Raw genomic sequence first — 15,025 nt, forward strand, 5'->3', positions numbered from 1 at the left:
TGAAGTGGCATCAAATCCCTACATGCTAACATCTGAACATCACCCAGTGAGGTGCAATCTGATTGATGACTACCTTCTGAAAACACAATTTGATTTAACCATTCACACAAATACCTGAACACCTAAAAATCACTATCTCCACGCAATGAAAGGCTAAGGATGTGATTGTCACAACTACAAATATGGCAGGGTATGGCCTGTTTGTAAAACTGTTAAGTCCCTATATTCATTCATTACAAACGGTAGCATATACTGCAAGTGAAGAAGGACTTGATGCCAAATCATACATGGATATTGTAACCAGCTGCATCTTTTTCTTTTGATGCTGGACTCTCATTCTTTGGTCAGTCTCTCTCATATGTTAGAGCTGTAGTCCTATTTTTCTTTATTTTTCTTTCCTTCCATTCTCCCTCCCATAAGGTAGCAATCCCAGAAATCCCTGAGGTAACTCAGATGCGTATTTTATAGCAAGGTACATATTTTTTTTGAGGAAAAGGAAGTCAAGAAAGAACAGTATTTCAAAACACTCCCTTCTCTACCTCAGAAACCAACAACTTAAAAACTAATTCTAGAGAAGTACATGACCAAAACCATGGCTGCCACCAAACTACAACGCATCTAGTAAGATATATAATGCAGCGTAGTTAAAACACTCTTCTCCCTCCAGGGTTCAGGGCAGTTAACACAGAAAATTCAAGATACTTTTTAGGTATCACTAAACACGGAAAAGCACAAAGGCAACTCACTGGCCATTTGGGCTCCACAAAGGATACAGTACTTACCTTTAGAGAACATACTTTATTTAATAGAAGTCTTTTGCTCCAATATACAAAATAAGGGACTGTAGTCCCAATTAACATTTACATAGTTACACAGCAAATAATTTCCACCATTTACAACTGACAACTTTCCCACAATCCCCACTGTATTACAGCCAAGAAAAGACCCCATAATGTTTTACATACCAATCAGTTATATTTTGTACTTCCCTGCCTCTTTTTATTTTTTAAGTTGCAGTTTCTGATATCAGTTTAATTAAGAACTACAATTATTTCAGCTGCACTAAAAGAGAAATGAAATATATAATTAGGAATACCATCTCAAAAACCCTATACAAAATAAAAGTCAGTATCTTATAAAAATACATAGCAGGAGTTAAACCAGTGAAACAACAAAAATGTTTTAGATTTTGTTAGGGTATAAAATACTTAGCAATTAGCCACAGCTTTTAAGTATGCCCCCCAAAAAAATTCCAAAATTTTCAATTAGCAAAAAGAGTACTGTGACAGTTCTTTTACAATACTGTACCTTTAGTATGCAAAGGACTTCATCCTTCAAAAATGCACCATCATCCACCTGATTAGCCCCTTAACCCTTTTCCCACTGAAAGCTGATAAAAGGTTTTAAAATTATTTGAATCCTTTAAGAAAAATCCAATCATATTTTCGGCACCTCCCACATTATTTAAGCTTTACTTTACAATGCTGGTAGTTTAATCATTATACATATTTTCTATAAAAGAATTCTAGCCAAACCAAGGTGTTAGAAACTTTGCATTTTACAAAAGCAATTTGTTACAGCATGACAGTTGCTAAATAGCCCAATTTATTTAGTGACCCTGTTAAAGATCTGTTTAACTGAGTGAATAGGTGAAGTCATTTCCTGAGCTAAAAGATACAGGTAAGTAAATAGTCAGTTGTAGCAGCAGACAGGAGACATTCTTTTTAAAAGTTTTAACAGTAATGGAAAAATCACTAGCTGAAGAGGGAGTGACAAGGACATCCAAGACCTCATTGCCATAATCTGGAATGCACATCCCATGACCTTCCAGAACTTACATTCAGCTACTGTCAGACAACGTACTGATAAGTGGAAGAATGTCAAATCACAATAGTTCACATTTCTTACACATCAGGTGTTTTGTCAAGATTTAATTCTTAATGCTATTTCATAAACCTAAAGCAAGGTAAACTGCCTAGTTTCAGAAATTTTCACTCTACAAGACTTCAGTACTATTACTTTTAAAGGAATATGGTATCTTCAGTTTCATGAAATTCCAAACCTATTTCTTCTTAGTACTCAGACTTCATTTATACTTCAGACCTGGAGTGGTTTTTGAGATGGTCACCCACGCCACTGGGAACAGGAATGAATCCATTTTTAGGAGAGGGAATAATATTCAGCAAACGGTTTACTTTGATTCAAATTGTTCTAATTTCCGTAGTGTATGAACCATTAACAACTTAAAGAACTCTAAAACCCAGTATACCACCACTGCACCATCATTTTCTTATGATATGCATTCTTAAAGTCTTCTATGTAATAGTTTGATCACTTTTTTCACCCATGAATGGAAAAAGGATATTCTAATTTAATTAAGTACCTCACTTAGATACCAGTTCCTCAAGAAGGAAATCTCTCTTCTGTGTTATTAATTTTTTACAGATATTGTAGGCTTTGTTTTTAGAATTTATATTGGTTCTTCTTTAACATTTAAACATAATTAGTTTTAATTCAAACTAGTATATAAAATTTCCAATACTTGTTAGAATAAAGGACAATACACAAGATCCTAAGTTACAATAATTTATAAATAAAAATAAAACTATTACAAACCAAATCTTTCCCCATACGGAGATTAAAAGCCATAATCTTGACTGATTGTTCCCGATCATACATTATAAATAACGTAAGCTTCCTCAGAGAAGCAAAACATACTTGCCTCCCTGACATCAGTTATATCTTCAGTTAACTATTACCATCAAGAAGGCAATTGTGTTGGGCCCAGATAGATCTTCCTTCCATGTTAACCCTCCTAACCTCATTCTTTCAAACTTCAGCACAGGAAACTAAGATCACAAACAGTCCTTTACCTTTTATACACAATGTCTGTATAACATACAGATTTCTAATGCTCTTATTGCACCAATCTGGCAGTGCAGTTAGAACCTGATTCAAATTCCACTGAAGTCCATGAAAGGTTCTCCAGTGACCTTAATGGGCTTTGAATTAGGATCACAGATAGTATTACCTAATGGAAAGCTCCTGCAAGAGTGGCTGGTATCTCTTTTTGCTTATGGGATGCAGTGGAGATGTGTAGTCAGCATGATACCTGAGCAAATAAAATGAAAATGATACAAAGGTTTTAAGAATCCCAAACTCTTCGCTTAGTCGTGTGCAAACTGTGCTACTGCCCCTGGAGCTCCCTGCTTTCCTTTTTTTCAGTGCTTGCTCCACTCCAAGATAGAGAAGATGCGAGACGTAAAAATCTCTCTTCACTACAGTTCCGCCTCAATCCCGAGACTGATAGAAGAGGATGTAACCAGACTCAGAGTTCTTTGAGATATCTGATGTCAACCCGTAGAATTCTTCAATAGCTTGTGCATCAATTTTCTGTATGTAAAAAACCCAAAAATCTAAAGTAAGAATATCTTGTGTAACATATACATGACAATTAAATTCCACTCTAAAAACTACCCTCAAACAAAAGTAACTTTCACATATTACATAAAGCAAAAAAATCCAAATAATTCTTCAATTTACTATGTTTTGGTTTCTCCTCTGCCATCACCCACACAGAGAGTAGTAGCTCTATATATTTTTTATATAATTTTTTAGGTATTAAGTGAACCTACTGCGAGTGTGAACTTATGTGCCCTGCTTGTGCAAATTTCACACAGAGAAGTTTTAAAGACAACAATAACCCACGGAGACTTTATATCAGTACGAACAATGTAACTTCAAACTATCGTTTCTAACTCTAAGTTGCATAAGCTGACCACATCCAGAGAAGAAAAAGAAAGAGAATGAAGGCTAACTTTTTCTGTGTTTGTCACACATTTGCTTGTGATCCTCTCAGCTTAGAAAGCCTCCTATAACCAAGATTTCAGGGGAAAGAAACAAAAACTCTGTTGAGAAGGTGAAAAGAGTATTGTCTAATTTTCATTGTTATTTTTGGCTACAAAAGAAACTGAAAGCAAGCTCTTTTGCCACATTTTAAATCAAAGGCAATTAAGCTACAAACAACAAAAAGGTGGAAAGATAATTTTTCCTTTACTTAGGCAGATTTTATTTAATCTCAGTCCCATTATTTGGAATGAAACCTCTCTCAGGAAGGAGCCAGCCATTCCAAATTGAAGATCCATAGGCCTACACGTTAACGAGATGGTTTAGATTTAGGAATAAAAGGATTCTTTCCTTCCTCTTTAGAAGTGTTAAAAAAACCCGATACACACAACACATTACTGCCAGGTATTACTGCTTTGAAACTGGAAAGATTGTACCTGATGTTTGTGAAATTATGTGAAATCTACTACAGCTTGCTCTCTTTTCCTTGGAGGAAAGTAAACTTTTGACCCTATCAAGACATTTCAATTTACTGTGTATCTTGATTGAGGCAATCCTTTACTTTCCCAACAGCTCCATATATTTCCATGTTTGTAATTTCCTGTGTGAAAAAACATCCATAATGTGGCTTGCAGAGAAGAACCCTTCAATGCCCTTGACTCATCCTGCCAATTAACAATGTAAGTCCAATACTTGTCTCACTCATTTTTCTTCTTTTCAGTTAAGCAGTTCTTGTATATTGTAAGGAACATGTAAACTATTTATTTTATAAATTCAATTAATTCAAAGAAAGTCAAGGAAAGGACTTCAACAGAACAATCATACTTCTGTTCACACGTAAGCATAGACAAGGGGAAAAAGAAAGGAGATGACAGAACAAGCAAAAAATGCGAGATGATTTACTACAGGGACACCAGCAGTTTCTGATCTTTCAATAAGCAACAAAAGATAACTGATGAAACAGAAAGATGACCAAGTCAAAACTGGTAAAGGGAATTCTGCTGTTCCAAGAAATTAGTTAGAAACATTTTCATTTTTCAGTAAGAATAATTTCTGGAAGTAAGGCTAATATTAGCAAGAACACGACCAGAAGCAAATGGCTCCTGTTTCAGGGATTAACTTTTAAATTTTAGGGTGAAATCTCAAAAATCTGAAGTTTGTCTGTTTTGATATGTTATACCTTAATCTGAAACAATTCAGAATACTTAATAAAACAGACTACTAGACTGACCCACTCCATTAAATCATAAGCTCCTAGAAAATAGGAACAAATTGCCCTCAGAAAAGAACTGCAGTAAAATCAATTTATCTGTATCTTTATTTGCCATGTCTTCTGGCCGCAGGAATGGCTAATTTAACAAAGGTGAAAGACAGTGGCCATAAACAGAGAAGATTCTTTCCAGAAGTATAAAACCAAAATGCAATTCAAAGTATTGTACAGTCAAATTGTATGACACAGCTCTGCACTCACAGTTACTGCTTATTTAGACTGGAGTTGAGCCCTCTTTTCATTAGCATACCAGTCCTTTTACTTTTAAGTATTTATATATACAAAGGGGGTCCATGCACTGTGGTCAATATGAAAAAAAAAGTCCAGGGTTACATAAGGCTTACCTCAACAATATCATCATCAAAAAGCAACCAAAAATCATGACTCTTCACTATTGCAATATAATGTCCTCTGTTAGGGCCACTGTAAAATAAAATCAGAAAAGAACAGAGATAGTACACACATATATGGAAATCTATGCCATTAATTTTTTTTTCTTGTAGAAAAGCAATACTTAACAGTAATTAAAATGGCTACTACTACAATTTTTGTTTGAATGTTTTTCTTTTTTCCCCCTCCACTTATATCAGTTTCATAATAGCGTCTTACTTATCTCTACATTTAATATTGTGCTAAAAAAAGGATTATAATTTCCAATGAGGAACAAGCAGCACAGGCACTGAAAATATAAATGAAATTTTTAAAAGAGAGAGACAGAGAAGTGAAGTCAAGAAAACATTCTGGTGTTTCATAGGGACAAAACAGATCCCAAACTATTTCTGATCTTCAGCAAGGAAAAGCTGTAGAACTGCTGTTCATCTATACAGTCTCAATCAGGAATCTATTTGGTCCACTGTAAATAAAAATGGAATTAAATTGACAATTTAGAAGTCTCAAGAATCCTCACAGCAATGAGAAGGGCTCCCAATTAAACTAAACCTGTTATAATGCACAGATCTTCAGTTTATGGCAGATGAGAAATTTCTCCACAATGACAGCACAAAAAAAAACCCCCAACTTTAAAAACGTTGTATTTCTCAACAGATTTCAAGTAAGGAAATAACACACTTTCTGAAATAGCTGAACCTTAAAACCAAAAGCAGACAACTAGTTAAAGCAGTTCTGGAGGTGCCTTAACCAGCTAACAGCACTAGTACAATCTTTCTGTCTAGACCAGGGAAGGAAGGTTGCCACCTGCAAGGGACAGATCTGTGTACCACCCACATAACTCAATGAAAGCAGGGTTCCTCTCCTGCCGTGGCTCTCAGAGTGGTAAGTTCCCAAGGCTACAGCTTGAGTGAGGCTTATTTTCCAACCTGCCCAACTTGAGATCTAGTCATCAACTCTAATGCAATCCTAGGTCTATCTGGGGAAGAACGGGTGCGTGGGTGGGACAAAAGGCAAGTAAATGGCCAACTACAGGGCAGGTCTGCCATTTGGAGGGACATCAGAAAGCTGGAAGAAAAGGCTGATAAGAACCTCATGAAGTTTGAGTACAAAGGCAAAGTCTTGTGCCAGACTAACTCCACCCAACTGCACCAGCTGCAAACCAGCTGGCTGGGTGGCCCCAGCAGGTCCACCAGATCAGCTGTCAGCTAGCAGAGCATCATTTTGGTGACAGGGCTGGGAGCATGCTGGACCGGACTGTAAGAGGAAAGCCAGCAGTAAAGTGATAATCCCTGCCACTGTGCGTTCTGGGATCCATAACTGGACACGGGATTCCAGACATGACCTTGCCAGCTTAAGGGAGAGACTGATAAACTGGAGGAAGCCCAGTGGCAGGTCACTACATTTGTCAGAGGGCTACAGCACCAGATGGACGAAGAGAGGCTGAGGGAGCTGGCTTTATTCAGCCTGGAGAAGACTGAACAAGGAATCCCACTGCTGTCTTCCACTACCCAAAAAGAAGAGTTATAAAGAAATCAAAGCCATGCTATTCTCAGAAACGCACAGTGAAAGGACAAGAGGCAGTGGTCACGAAATTCTAACTGGATATAGGAAAAAAAAAATATCAATGTGAGAATGCTGATGGACTGGAACAAATTGCCCAAAGAGGCAGTGAAATCAGCATTCCTAGCCATGAAACCGAGCCTAGTACAACCTAATCTAATGTCCAAGTTAGCCCTGCCTTGAACTTCAAGTAGCTGACCTCACAAGGAAAATTATTCTGTGATTCCAGGTATTAAATCACCGTTTTCAACTTCTATCTACTCAATAAGCAGTTTGAGGAGCAGCCCTGATTTTAAGACCTGAAGCCACAAAAACACTTGCTGAATACAGCAAAATCAAACAAATCTAACAGTCATGTTTTGAAAACAAGGAAATGAAGTAATCAACAAAACTCATAATATATGTATATATTTCAGAAAACGTTGCTCAAGCCATAAAAAGAAACACCTTAAAGGAAATTCTTTATAGAGGAATCTGTTCTATAATGCTTTCATTCCTAAGGAACTTTTTTTAAAGTTTGTTTAAAAATACTCATTAAATCTTATTAGAATTGTATGATATTGCGTGTTCTGTCATTTTTTTAAAATATAGTTCATACAAAGATCTGTGATGTGAAATATACTGTAATCGCTCTTCACAATGAACTGTCACAGCAACAAAGCCTTGTGGTCTGTCAGGATTGGTAGCATCTCCCCACAACGCATTCTTTCCTAAGAAACTTTTAAGAGGTCTTTCATGCTATTAGAGTAATGTGATACTGAGTGCATTGCTTTGTTTTTTAAACATAGTTACACAAAAAAATCTGTTGTGTAAAATAAGAGTTATTACCTTCCACAATGAACTACCACAGCAACAAGGTCATACATTCTGTCAGGATTGGTGGCATCTCCTGAGGTGTTAAATAAACGAAGCTCTAAAGGAAAAACTACTCTATAAGAGAGTTTTGTGTATCGATGCAGCTGATCCATGTATTTAAATCTCTTCAAATGGAGAGCTAGAATCATTGGCAGCTTTTTTACTTTCATCCTGGGGGGGGAAAAGAAAACAAACCACAAACCCAACAGTATTTCCAACATCCATCCAAAACATTCAGTTGATACCAACAGATGGGAAACCTGTCTTATTGAAGTCTTTAAAATTTTTTGCAAGCATTAAAAGATCCGACAGTCAGCTGTTTAAAAAATATATCCTGCATAGCTAAACTAAAAGTGGGTTTTAACAATTGAGAGAACTGTGAATGTATTTAAAATAGAAAGCTATAATACATAATATGAACAGCCATTATGAACCCACATAATAGTTTAGACATAATGACTGCATAGCACAGAATTCAATTTTTAAACATACCTACCCATAAGCTTTCCTGAGGTCCCAAAAGCAAAATCTAGATCCCACTTGGTGTACAGTGGACATATTGCAACAAAGTTGTTCCAGGGATCCTGTTTCAGCTGAATTTCTCAGTAAAACCAGCCAAGCCAAACAAGCTTTTTAAAATAAGCTGTTACACCACTTTGTTACATATGTGTTACTCCAAGTTTTGGTATCAAGCCATTCCGTTAACATTACCAAGGGATACAAATAGCCCACCTTACCTCATCCTATCAAAACAAGATAATACTGTGCCCTAGCACAGTGACTTTATACAAATGTTGCCAGTGTTATTTTATGGCAGTCAAAGCCAGAAAGTTACAATCTAGTTTTACTAAGCGCTCGCTGGCACCTTTCCCTGGTTTCAGGTACTGAGACCTCACATCAGCACCTACAAATCCTCTCCCAGCCACCCACCGCTGGTCTGGCAGCAGGGAGACTTCCACTCTCCAGGTAATAAATTTGCCCATATGAACAGAGCAACCAAGCCAGAGCACTCTGCTTCTTGGCACAGCTAATTGCGTCAGATCAGCACTCTGCTGAATTTTTCAAACTGCCTTCAGCCCTGAAAGATATCTCAAAAGTTTCAACCATACAGCCCAGGTTTCAGACATGATCTACCAACCACCACATCTTTGGAAGGTCAGGACATGTTTGTGCAAGACAATCCTTTTTCAAAAGATTGGGGGCTGGGGATAAAATCCTTGAAAATACTCATCTTCCTTCCCTTTTTCTCATTAAACTTTGATGGTAACCTGTAGGAAACCCAGCTAGACTCAAATTTTTTCCGTGGCCTGCAAGGGAGCTAGGAAATGAAAAAAGCAGAAGGGCAGAAAGATGACAGAAGCAACTATTTTTAGTGAGAGTTACATTTTTATTATATTTCTGAGATACGGATACAATTTCTGCTCTTTCTTTTTTCAAAATGAAGTCCTTTTCTTATAATGCAACTGTGTTTGATAATAGGAGCTCTTTCATTGGTGATGAACAGTACCCCACCTTTGCTAGTTGAGTAGACACTACGGCAGATAAGCTCCACGTTGTAGAGATGGAAGAAAATTATGACTAGTGAAACTGAACTTAAGCCCCACATGAAAAGCAAAACAGAAACAATAAAAGCCGTGTTTTGCCAGTATGGCAGTGCCTACAGCACAGGTTTATGTCAACACAGCTTATATTGGTCAGGGATCAATTACCTCCCACACAGAAAAAGAGCTAAGGCAACAGAGAACAACAGGACAGACCTGGCTTCACCACCCTCTAATACACACTGATTAGTAGGCTTAGGCAACGCGTGAAGGCAAATTTTGCAGATGAGATATGCCAAAAGCCATGCGCTGAACCTATGGTAAACCAAATCAGTGGTATAACCAGTAGAGCATGTGAGCGTTCCCATCCCTTCAACCAAATACTTTCTCGGATCATAAATAACACACAGTACACAAAAATCAGAGGTTTTTCAAAGAAGACTACAAGACTTATTAGGCAGACAAGAATTGTTTTTAAACAAAAAGAATTTCAGGATTGCACAGAGCTTCTGATGCTTTTCAGGAGCACTGTCAAGCAGAAGTTTAGCACAACTAAGTGTACATTTTTTAATAGATCTATTTTTTAATTTAGATTTAAATAAATTTAAATAAAAATTATAAAATTTTAAATTAAAAAAAAAACCAGAAACTCAGTTAACAAAAAAGTTACAGGCCTCAGTCTGACTGAATCAGGAAAAAAGTGCAATCAAACTGATATATTACCAAGTCACAACAAAGTTTAAAGAGTCACATGAAATCAGTGACTTTTCAACATTGCCCATAATCTTTGGTTAGTCACTGGAAGTTTGGTTTAACTTGTCTTTTTAACTTAGTTTTGGTCTTAAGACAATTCTTTTTCTCATTCGTGAAACAAATAATGATCAAAGGAGTCCCAAAATGCTTTATATGGATTCTCATTACTCATGGAATTAGGCTCATTGAATTCAAGCTAGAGGAATGCCACCAAGTTACTCTCAAGTGGACGAAGAGTGAAAAAACTTAAGGGAAAAAGAACATTCTCCTCCTGCCTCATACACGCACGTACAAGGAAATACAACAGTAATTTCATTAAATACATGGGTTATTTTTTTCCCCCAAGTCTGATATACCTTTTATGTGCTTCCTGCTTACTGCGACATTCTTCACAGTAATATTTGTATTCACTGCACAGAGTTTCTGTATTGCTGAAACCCCTGAATAAAAAAAAAAAAAAGCTATAGATACTAGTTTCTTGTCTGAAATATAAACAGGTACAATATAAACATAATTTTATACTCTTAGGTCTACATAAGCTAGAATTTGCTAAGCCCGTGAGCTTTTAGTTTTGCTTCCTGCTTTCTAGGTAAAAGACAAAAGACAAATCATGAAAATTCAGATTTTTGTGTCCACCTTAAACAATGAGTAATTGAAGTATTCTGCTCCACATCAACTGAAAGGTCTAAGAAGTCTTCATCTTTGCTGCTTATCTGCATGAAAAAAACACAATAGATTATAGTTAAAAGAAGTTATACTAACTTAACTCTGTTCTTCAGTACCATTTTCCTACTGACAGAATGCATCTTGTACCTTATAACAGCTGTTTAAAATTGTTATAAGTGGCCTTTCTGTTTCAGAGATTTGCTAGATCTCCGTTTCTGATTTTGTTCAGGAAGAGGGAAGTATGTATGTGTCTGTGAGGGTATATAACGCCAGCTGTCATTATGCTGTCATTTCAGCTCAACAATATTAATACCAAGTTCCTTCTGCACCTCACTCTTTTCAGAAGAATACAATCACTGGGATTCTTCTTTTTAGTGCTCTCACCTCTGTTCTTCCCCTATGATTCCTTCCAATGGAAAGCTATGTATTTGCATATCATAGTGTCCCTAACAAAACAGCACAAATATTTTGAAGCCTCTTCCTGGCTAGATTCATGCTTTCAATGAGCAGCAGATAGCAAATCTGCTGGTAAATGACAGCTTGCAACTTCTTTTGATAGAGGCAGAACAGTGCACAGCCATTCCTTACAAAGTAAAGAAGAAATTCCAAGAAGCAGAGAATACATTCCACCACAAATCCTGAAAAATGGTGATGGACAAAATCCACAGCTGCCCTGAAAATCAACTACATTATTAAAAGGTTTAGGAAACAGCAATCTGCAACTTTAACTTTTGTCTGCTAGTGTTTCTTCTCTGTATCTAAAGATACTCAATGCCACTCATGAGGATGTTCTCTGCCTTTTATGACTCCTAGGTACAAAAGTAAATGCTTTTAGAAAAGATGCCTGGTTGCAGTTTCTTGATTGAAAGCAGGCAGCTACAGGACAACTGATAAAAGTTGACCTTCAAAACATGAGATTTATGTTCCCTTTTCAATTCAGAATAAAAATAAATTTAGAAAGTTGTTCTCTGATTATCAAGAGATGAGAAACACACAGCTCCTAAAGGCAGCATAAATGGAGAATAAAAAGAAAAACATAGGTGGTCAAGACAACTATTTTTGAGAATTAATACCATAGGGCAAACCCCAAAACTAATGAAATTAACTTAAAAGCTTCTGTTAATACCTGTGAGAGGACTAGGCAAGGATTCCTCCCACCCTTCTGTACCTAAATCTTTCCAAGAATAAGTGTAATATACAAAAAAGTCAGCTATGCCAGTATACGTCACATCTCCTATATTATTTAGATACTGAAGCATAACATTTATACTTTTAAAGAGATCACAGAACATATATGGAAAACTTCCAATATATTTTTAGGGTGGGAAAATAAAAGCCACCTGCATCTTCAGTGGGCTGCACGTTTCCTGTCTTCAGGGATGCACTATGGTTTAGTTGTGTGGACTATTCTTCAAAATATCCCACTGCAAACCACTTTTGGAATTACCAAACTTGAGTTCATAACACTAAGAACGCTGGTGGAAATCATCTCACCCTAGGGATTAAGAATGGCTCAGGAAAAAAAAAAAATCAATTCTGGAAAATACTCTGCTGCTGTCTTCAGCTAGGACAGCTGGAATTAAGGGGTCATGTGATCAGTGTTACTCAGACATGCAATTAGATAATTTTTCCTTTCTTGGTCTAATCAAAGAAAATTCCATGAAACAATAAAGATTTCACAGGCAGCTTTATCCCACGCGAAAGCTCCAAAGGTGGGGAGGAGATGAAGAAAAGGAAAGGATTATGTTGTGCTTGGTTCAAAAGACATTGGTACTGAACCCAAAAGTTCACAAAAGGAATTCTTCCATTCTTAGTGATAAAACTGATAATACTGCCCTAAAGAACCCCCCTCAGGTTAGCCAGTCCACTGTGTACTTAGGATCATCAGGAACCACTAAAGGCTGTACTGAAATAATAGCCAAGTGGATTTTTTCCATCCATGTTGATTATTTAGAAATTGCTGTTCTTCATTTTTAAGATTGGTTTGAACATCAATATTTGAGCAGTACTTTTTTCCCCCAACATAAACTCACGCAGTTTTAATTAAAAAAAAAAAAAAAAAGAATAAAAATGCCAGCCTCCATGCTAACCAGCCTGACCCTGCCCTTCTGTAGAGGTTCCATTTCAAATAAACATCACTAAGTTCATTAGACTAAAGTCAACAAAGCTATATATTTCAACCATCTATAAACTGAAAAGAAGGTGGACACAGTCAGAAAACCTCATCACTTGCAGAATCAAGCCCTGTTGCATTCAAAAAGCCACCTGAGTGCTCCTAACAGGAGCATCTGAATAATAGTGAAGAATTTGGGTGTTTCAGTACTCTGGCTAAAGGGGATAGTATGTTGTTCTCACATCAAGGACGTAGTCTGCACTCAAAACAGCTCAGCTGTGCTCTGATGAGCAATGCCATGCAGGACAGAAAACTCAGAAGGCTAACACTCATGGAATCTGTATTTCTTCTTCAGTTTGGAATTTCACTAGCAATGTGAACCAGCTCACTGACAAAAGAGCTTTTGCAGCTGTAGGCTCCCATGCGTGCTAAGACAGAACCTAATTTTAAATGAAGCTGAAACAGAGGGCATAATTTATCTTGGTTTCCAAAAACAAACAAAAAAAAAAAAAAGGAGAGAGAGAAAAACCCAACCAAACAACAGTAGGGTATATTTAATGCTTCTATAATAGTCCTGTAAAAAAGACCACTGAGATTTTCCTTATTGCCTTCTCCAGTCCACAGTAGAATTGACCCAAAGCATTTTATGTCTAGTAGAGGCATTTGAACACAAGAGCAAGACCACCAGCTGGAGAAAAACATTACAATTTCCTATTTTTCTCTGTAGAAGTACTGCCCACATTTAGCTGTTTCAAATTTAATCTTAATGAAGTCAATTACATTATTTTCTGGTTTACTGTTACTCTTTCCTTAAATTGTGAGAGAAACCTGTACAACCAATGAACTTCTAGATAATTGTTATCAATTAGCCACAAAACTACTGCCTCTATCAAGGATGGGGGAAAGCATCACAACAATAAATCACATTAAAAGCATGTAAAGACAACTTATAATCTGTTTTGATACTTATTTGGTTTATAGTGTGGTTTGATCCATGACACAAATCTTTGTTAAAGAATTAATATCTATGTTCCTTATATCCCATATATGCCCATACTTAAACTGAGCATAAAATTTTAGTCAGTTAATCTTTTATCTTAAATACATGGCTAATGTGACATGTGTCCTGGAAAGAAGCTCTTCTCTATAAGGACAAATGAAACTAGAATAAAATCTTGCCATGCTGATTTTAGGAACATTGAGTAGGTTTGGCCAGTTAGAAGATAATCATTCTCACTGAGACCAAAGATATATTATGCTTTACATTTAAGTATGTATTAAATTCCAAATTTTAATTAAAAATATACTAAGGTTATTGTCTTATCATTAAGAAGCACAAATCCATCCACTATTGCTGTCGTCTTCTACACGAGTTATATCAAAGTACTCCTGACATTTCAAGTTATATCTTTAAACACAGAAAGACTCCAAATGCCAACAGCTTGCAATAAACATTAAAACAATCATATATGCTGACTGCATTTGAAAGCAAGGCATTATTCACAGTAATATTACTTATTTAATGTGCCTAAATGTGTTTCTAAGTGCTTATTTTCAGAACACTGTGTTTTAATTAGACACAAGCTGATATATCGGATAGACAGAAGCTGATAAAATAGTTTGCAGATTATTAGGACCTGGAAAACAAAGGCCCTAATATACTAAAATCAATGTGTATTAGAAGACTGAATATAAAATTCAGCTCTCCAAGGAGGCATAGGGGCAAACAGACATGGTGTACCTTGTTCAGCAATGGCTAAAAGAAAAACAGAACTGAGCAATATTAGTGGAACTCTCAAGAATTGTGATAGGCCTGATAACTAATAAAATACGCTGTAAAGAGCATGTCAGCATTTTAAAATTGTATTAAGGACTGTACCTAGATCAAAATCCTGACAGCAGTAAATCACTAAGCCATAGTGAGGAAAGATAATGATGTCTGTCATGTTAAGAAACTAAGCTAAACTCATTTTCAAGAAGAAAAAAATATCACTTCAAGAACTAAAAGAGAAGCAATTGACAGTTTCCACA

At 36.4% G+C, this 15,025-nt stretch overlaps 1 protein-coding gene across 2 annotated transcripts in view; it reads right to left on the reverse strand.

Annotated features, from left to right (window-relative positions):
- Positions 1-778: 778 nt before the first annotated feature.
- USP12 (ubiquitin specific peptidase 12) overlaps positions 779-15,025 on the reverse strand; it is a 38,871-nt gene continuing 24,624 nt past the window's right edge. For both annotated transcript variants that reach the window (XM_055701989.1, XM_027815583.2), the window contains exons 5-9: positions 10,852-10,928; positions 10,572-10,655; positions 7,895-8,092; positions 5,461-5,539; positions 779-3,393 (exon numbers count right to left, since the gene is read on the reverse strand). In XM_055701989.1, coding sequence (XP_055557964.1) covers positions 3,292-3,393; positions 5,461-5,539; positions 7,895-8,092; positions 10,572-10,655; positions 10,852-10,928 — 540 coding nt within the window. In that variant the 3' untranslated portion in view covers positions 779-3,291. The remainder of the gene's footprint in view (positions 3,394-5,460; positions 5,540-7,894; positions 8,093-10,571; positions 10,656-10,851; positions 10,929-15,025) is intronic.

Source organism: Falco cherrug, chromosome 2 (genome assembly GCF_023634085.1).
Source record: "Falco cherrug isolate bFalChe1 chromosome 2, bFalChe1.pri, whole genome shotgun sequence".
In the NCBI taxonomy this organism is placed as follows: Eukaryota; Metazoa; Chordata; class Aves; order Falconiformes; family Falconidae; genus Falco; species Falco cherrug.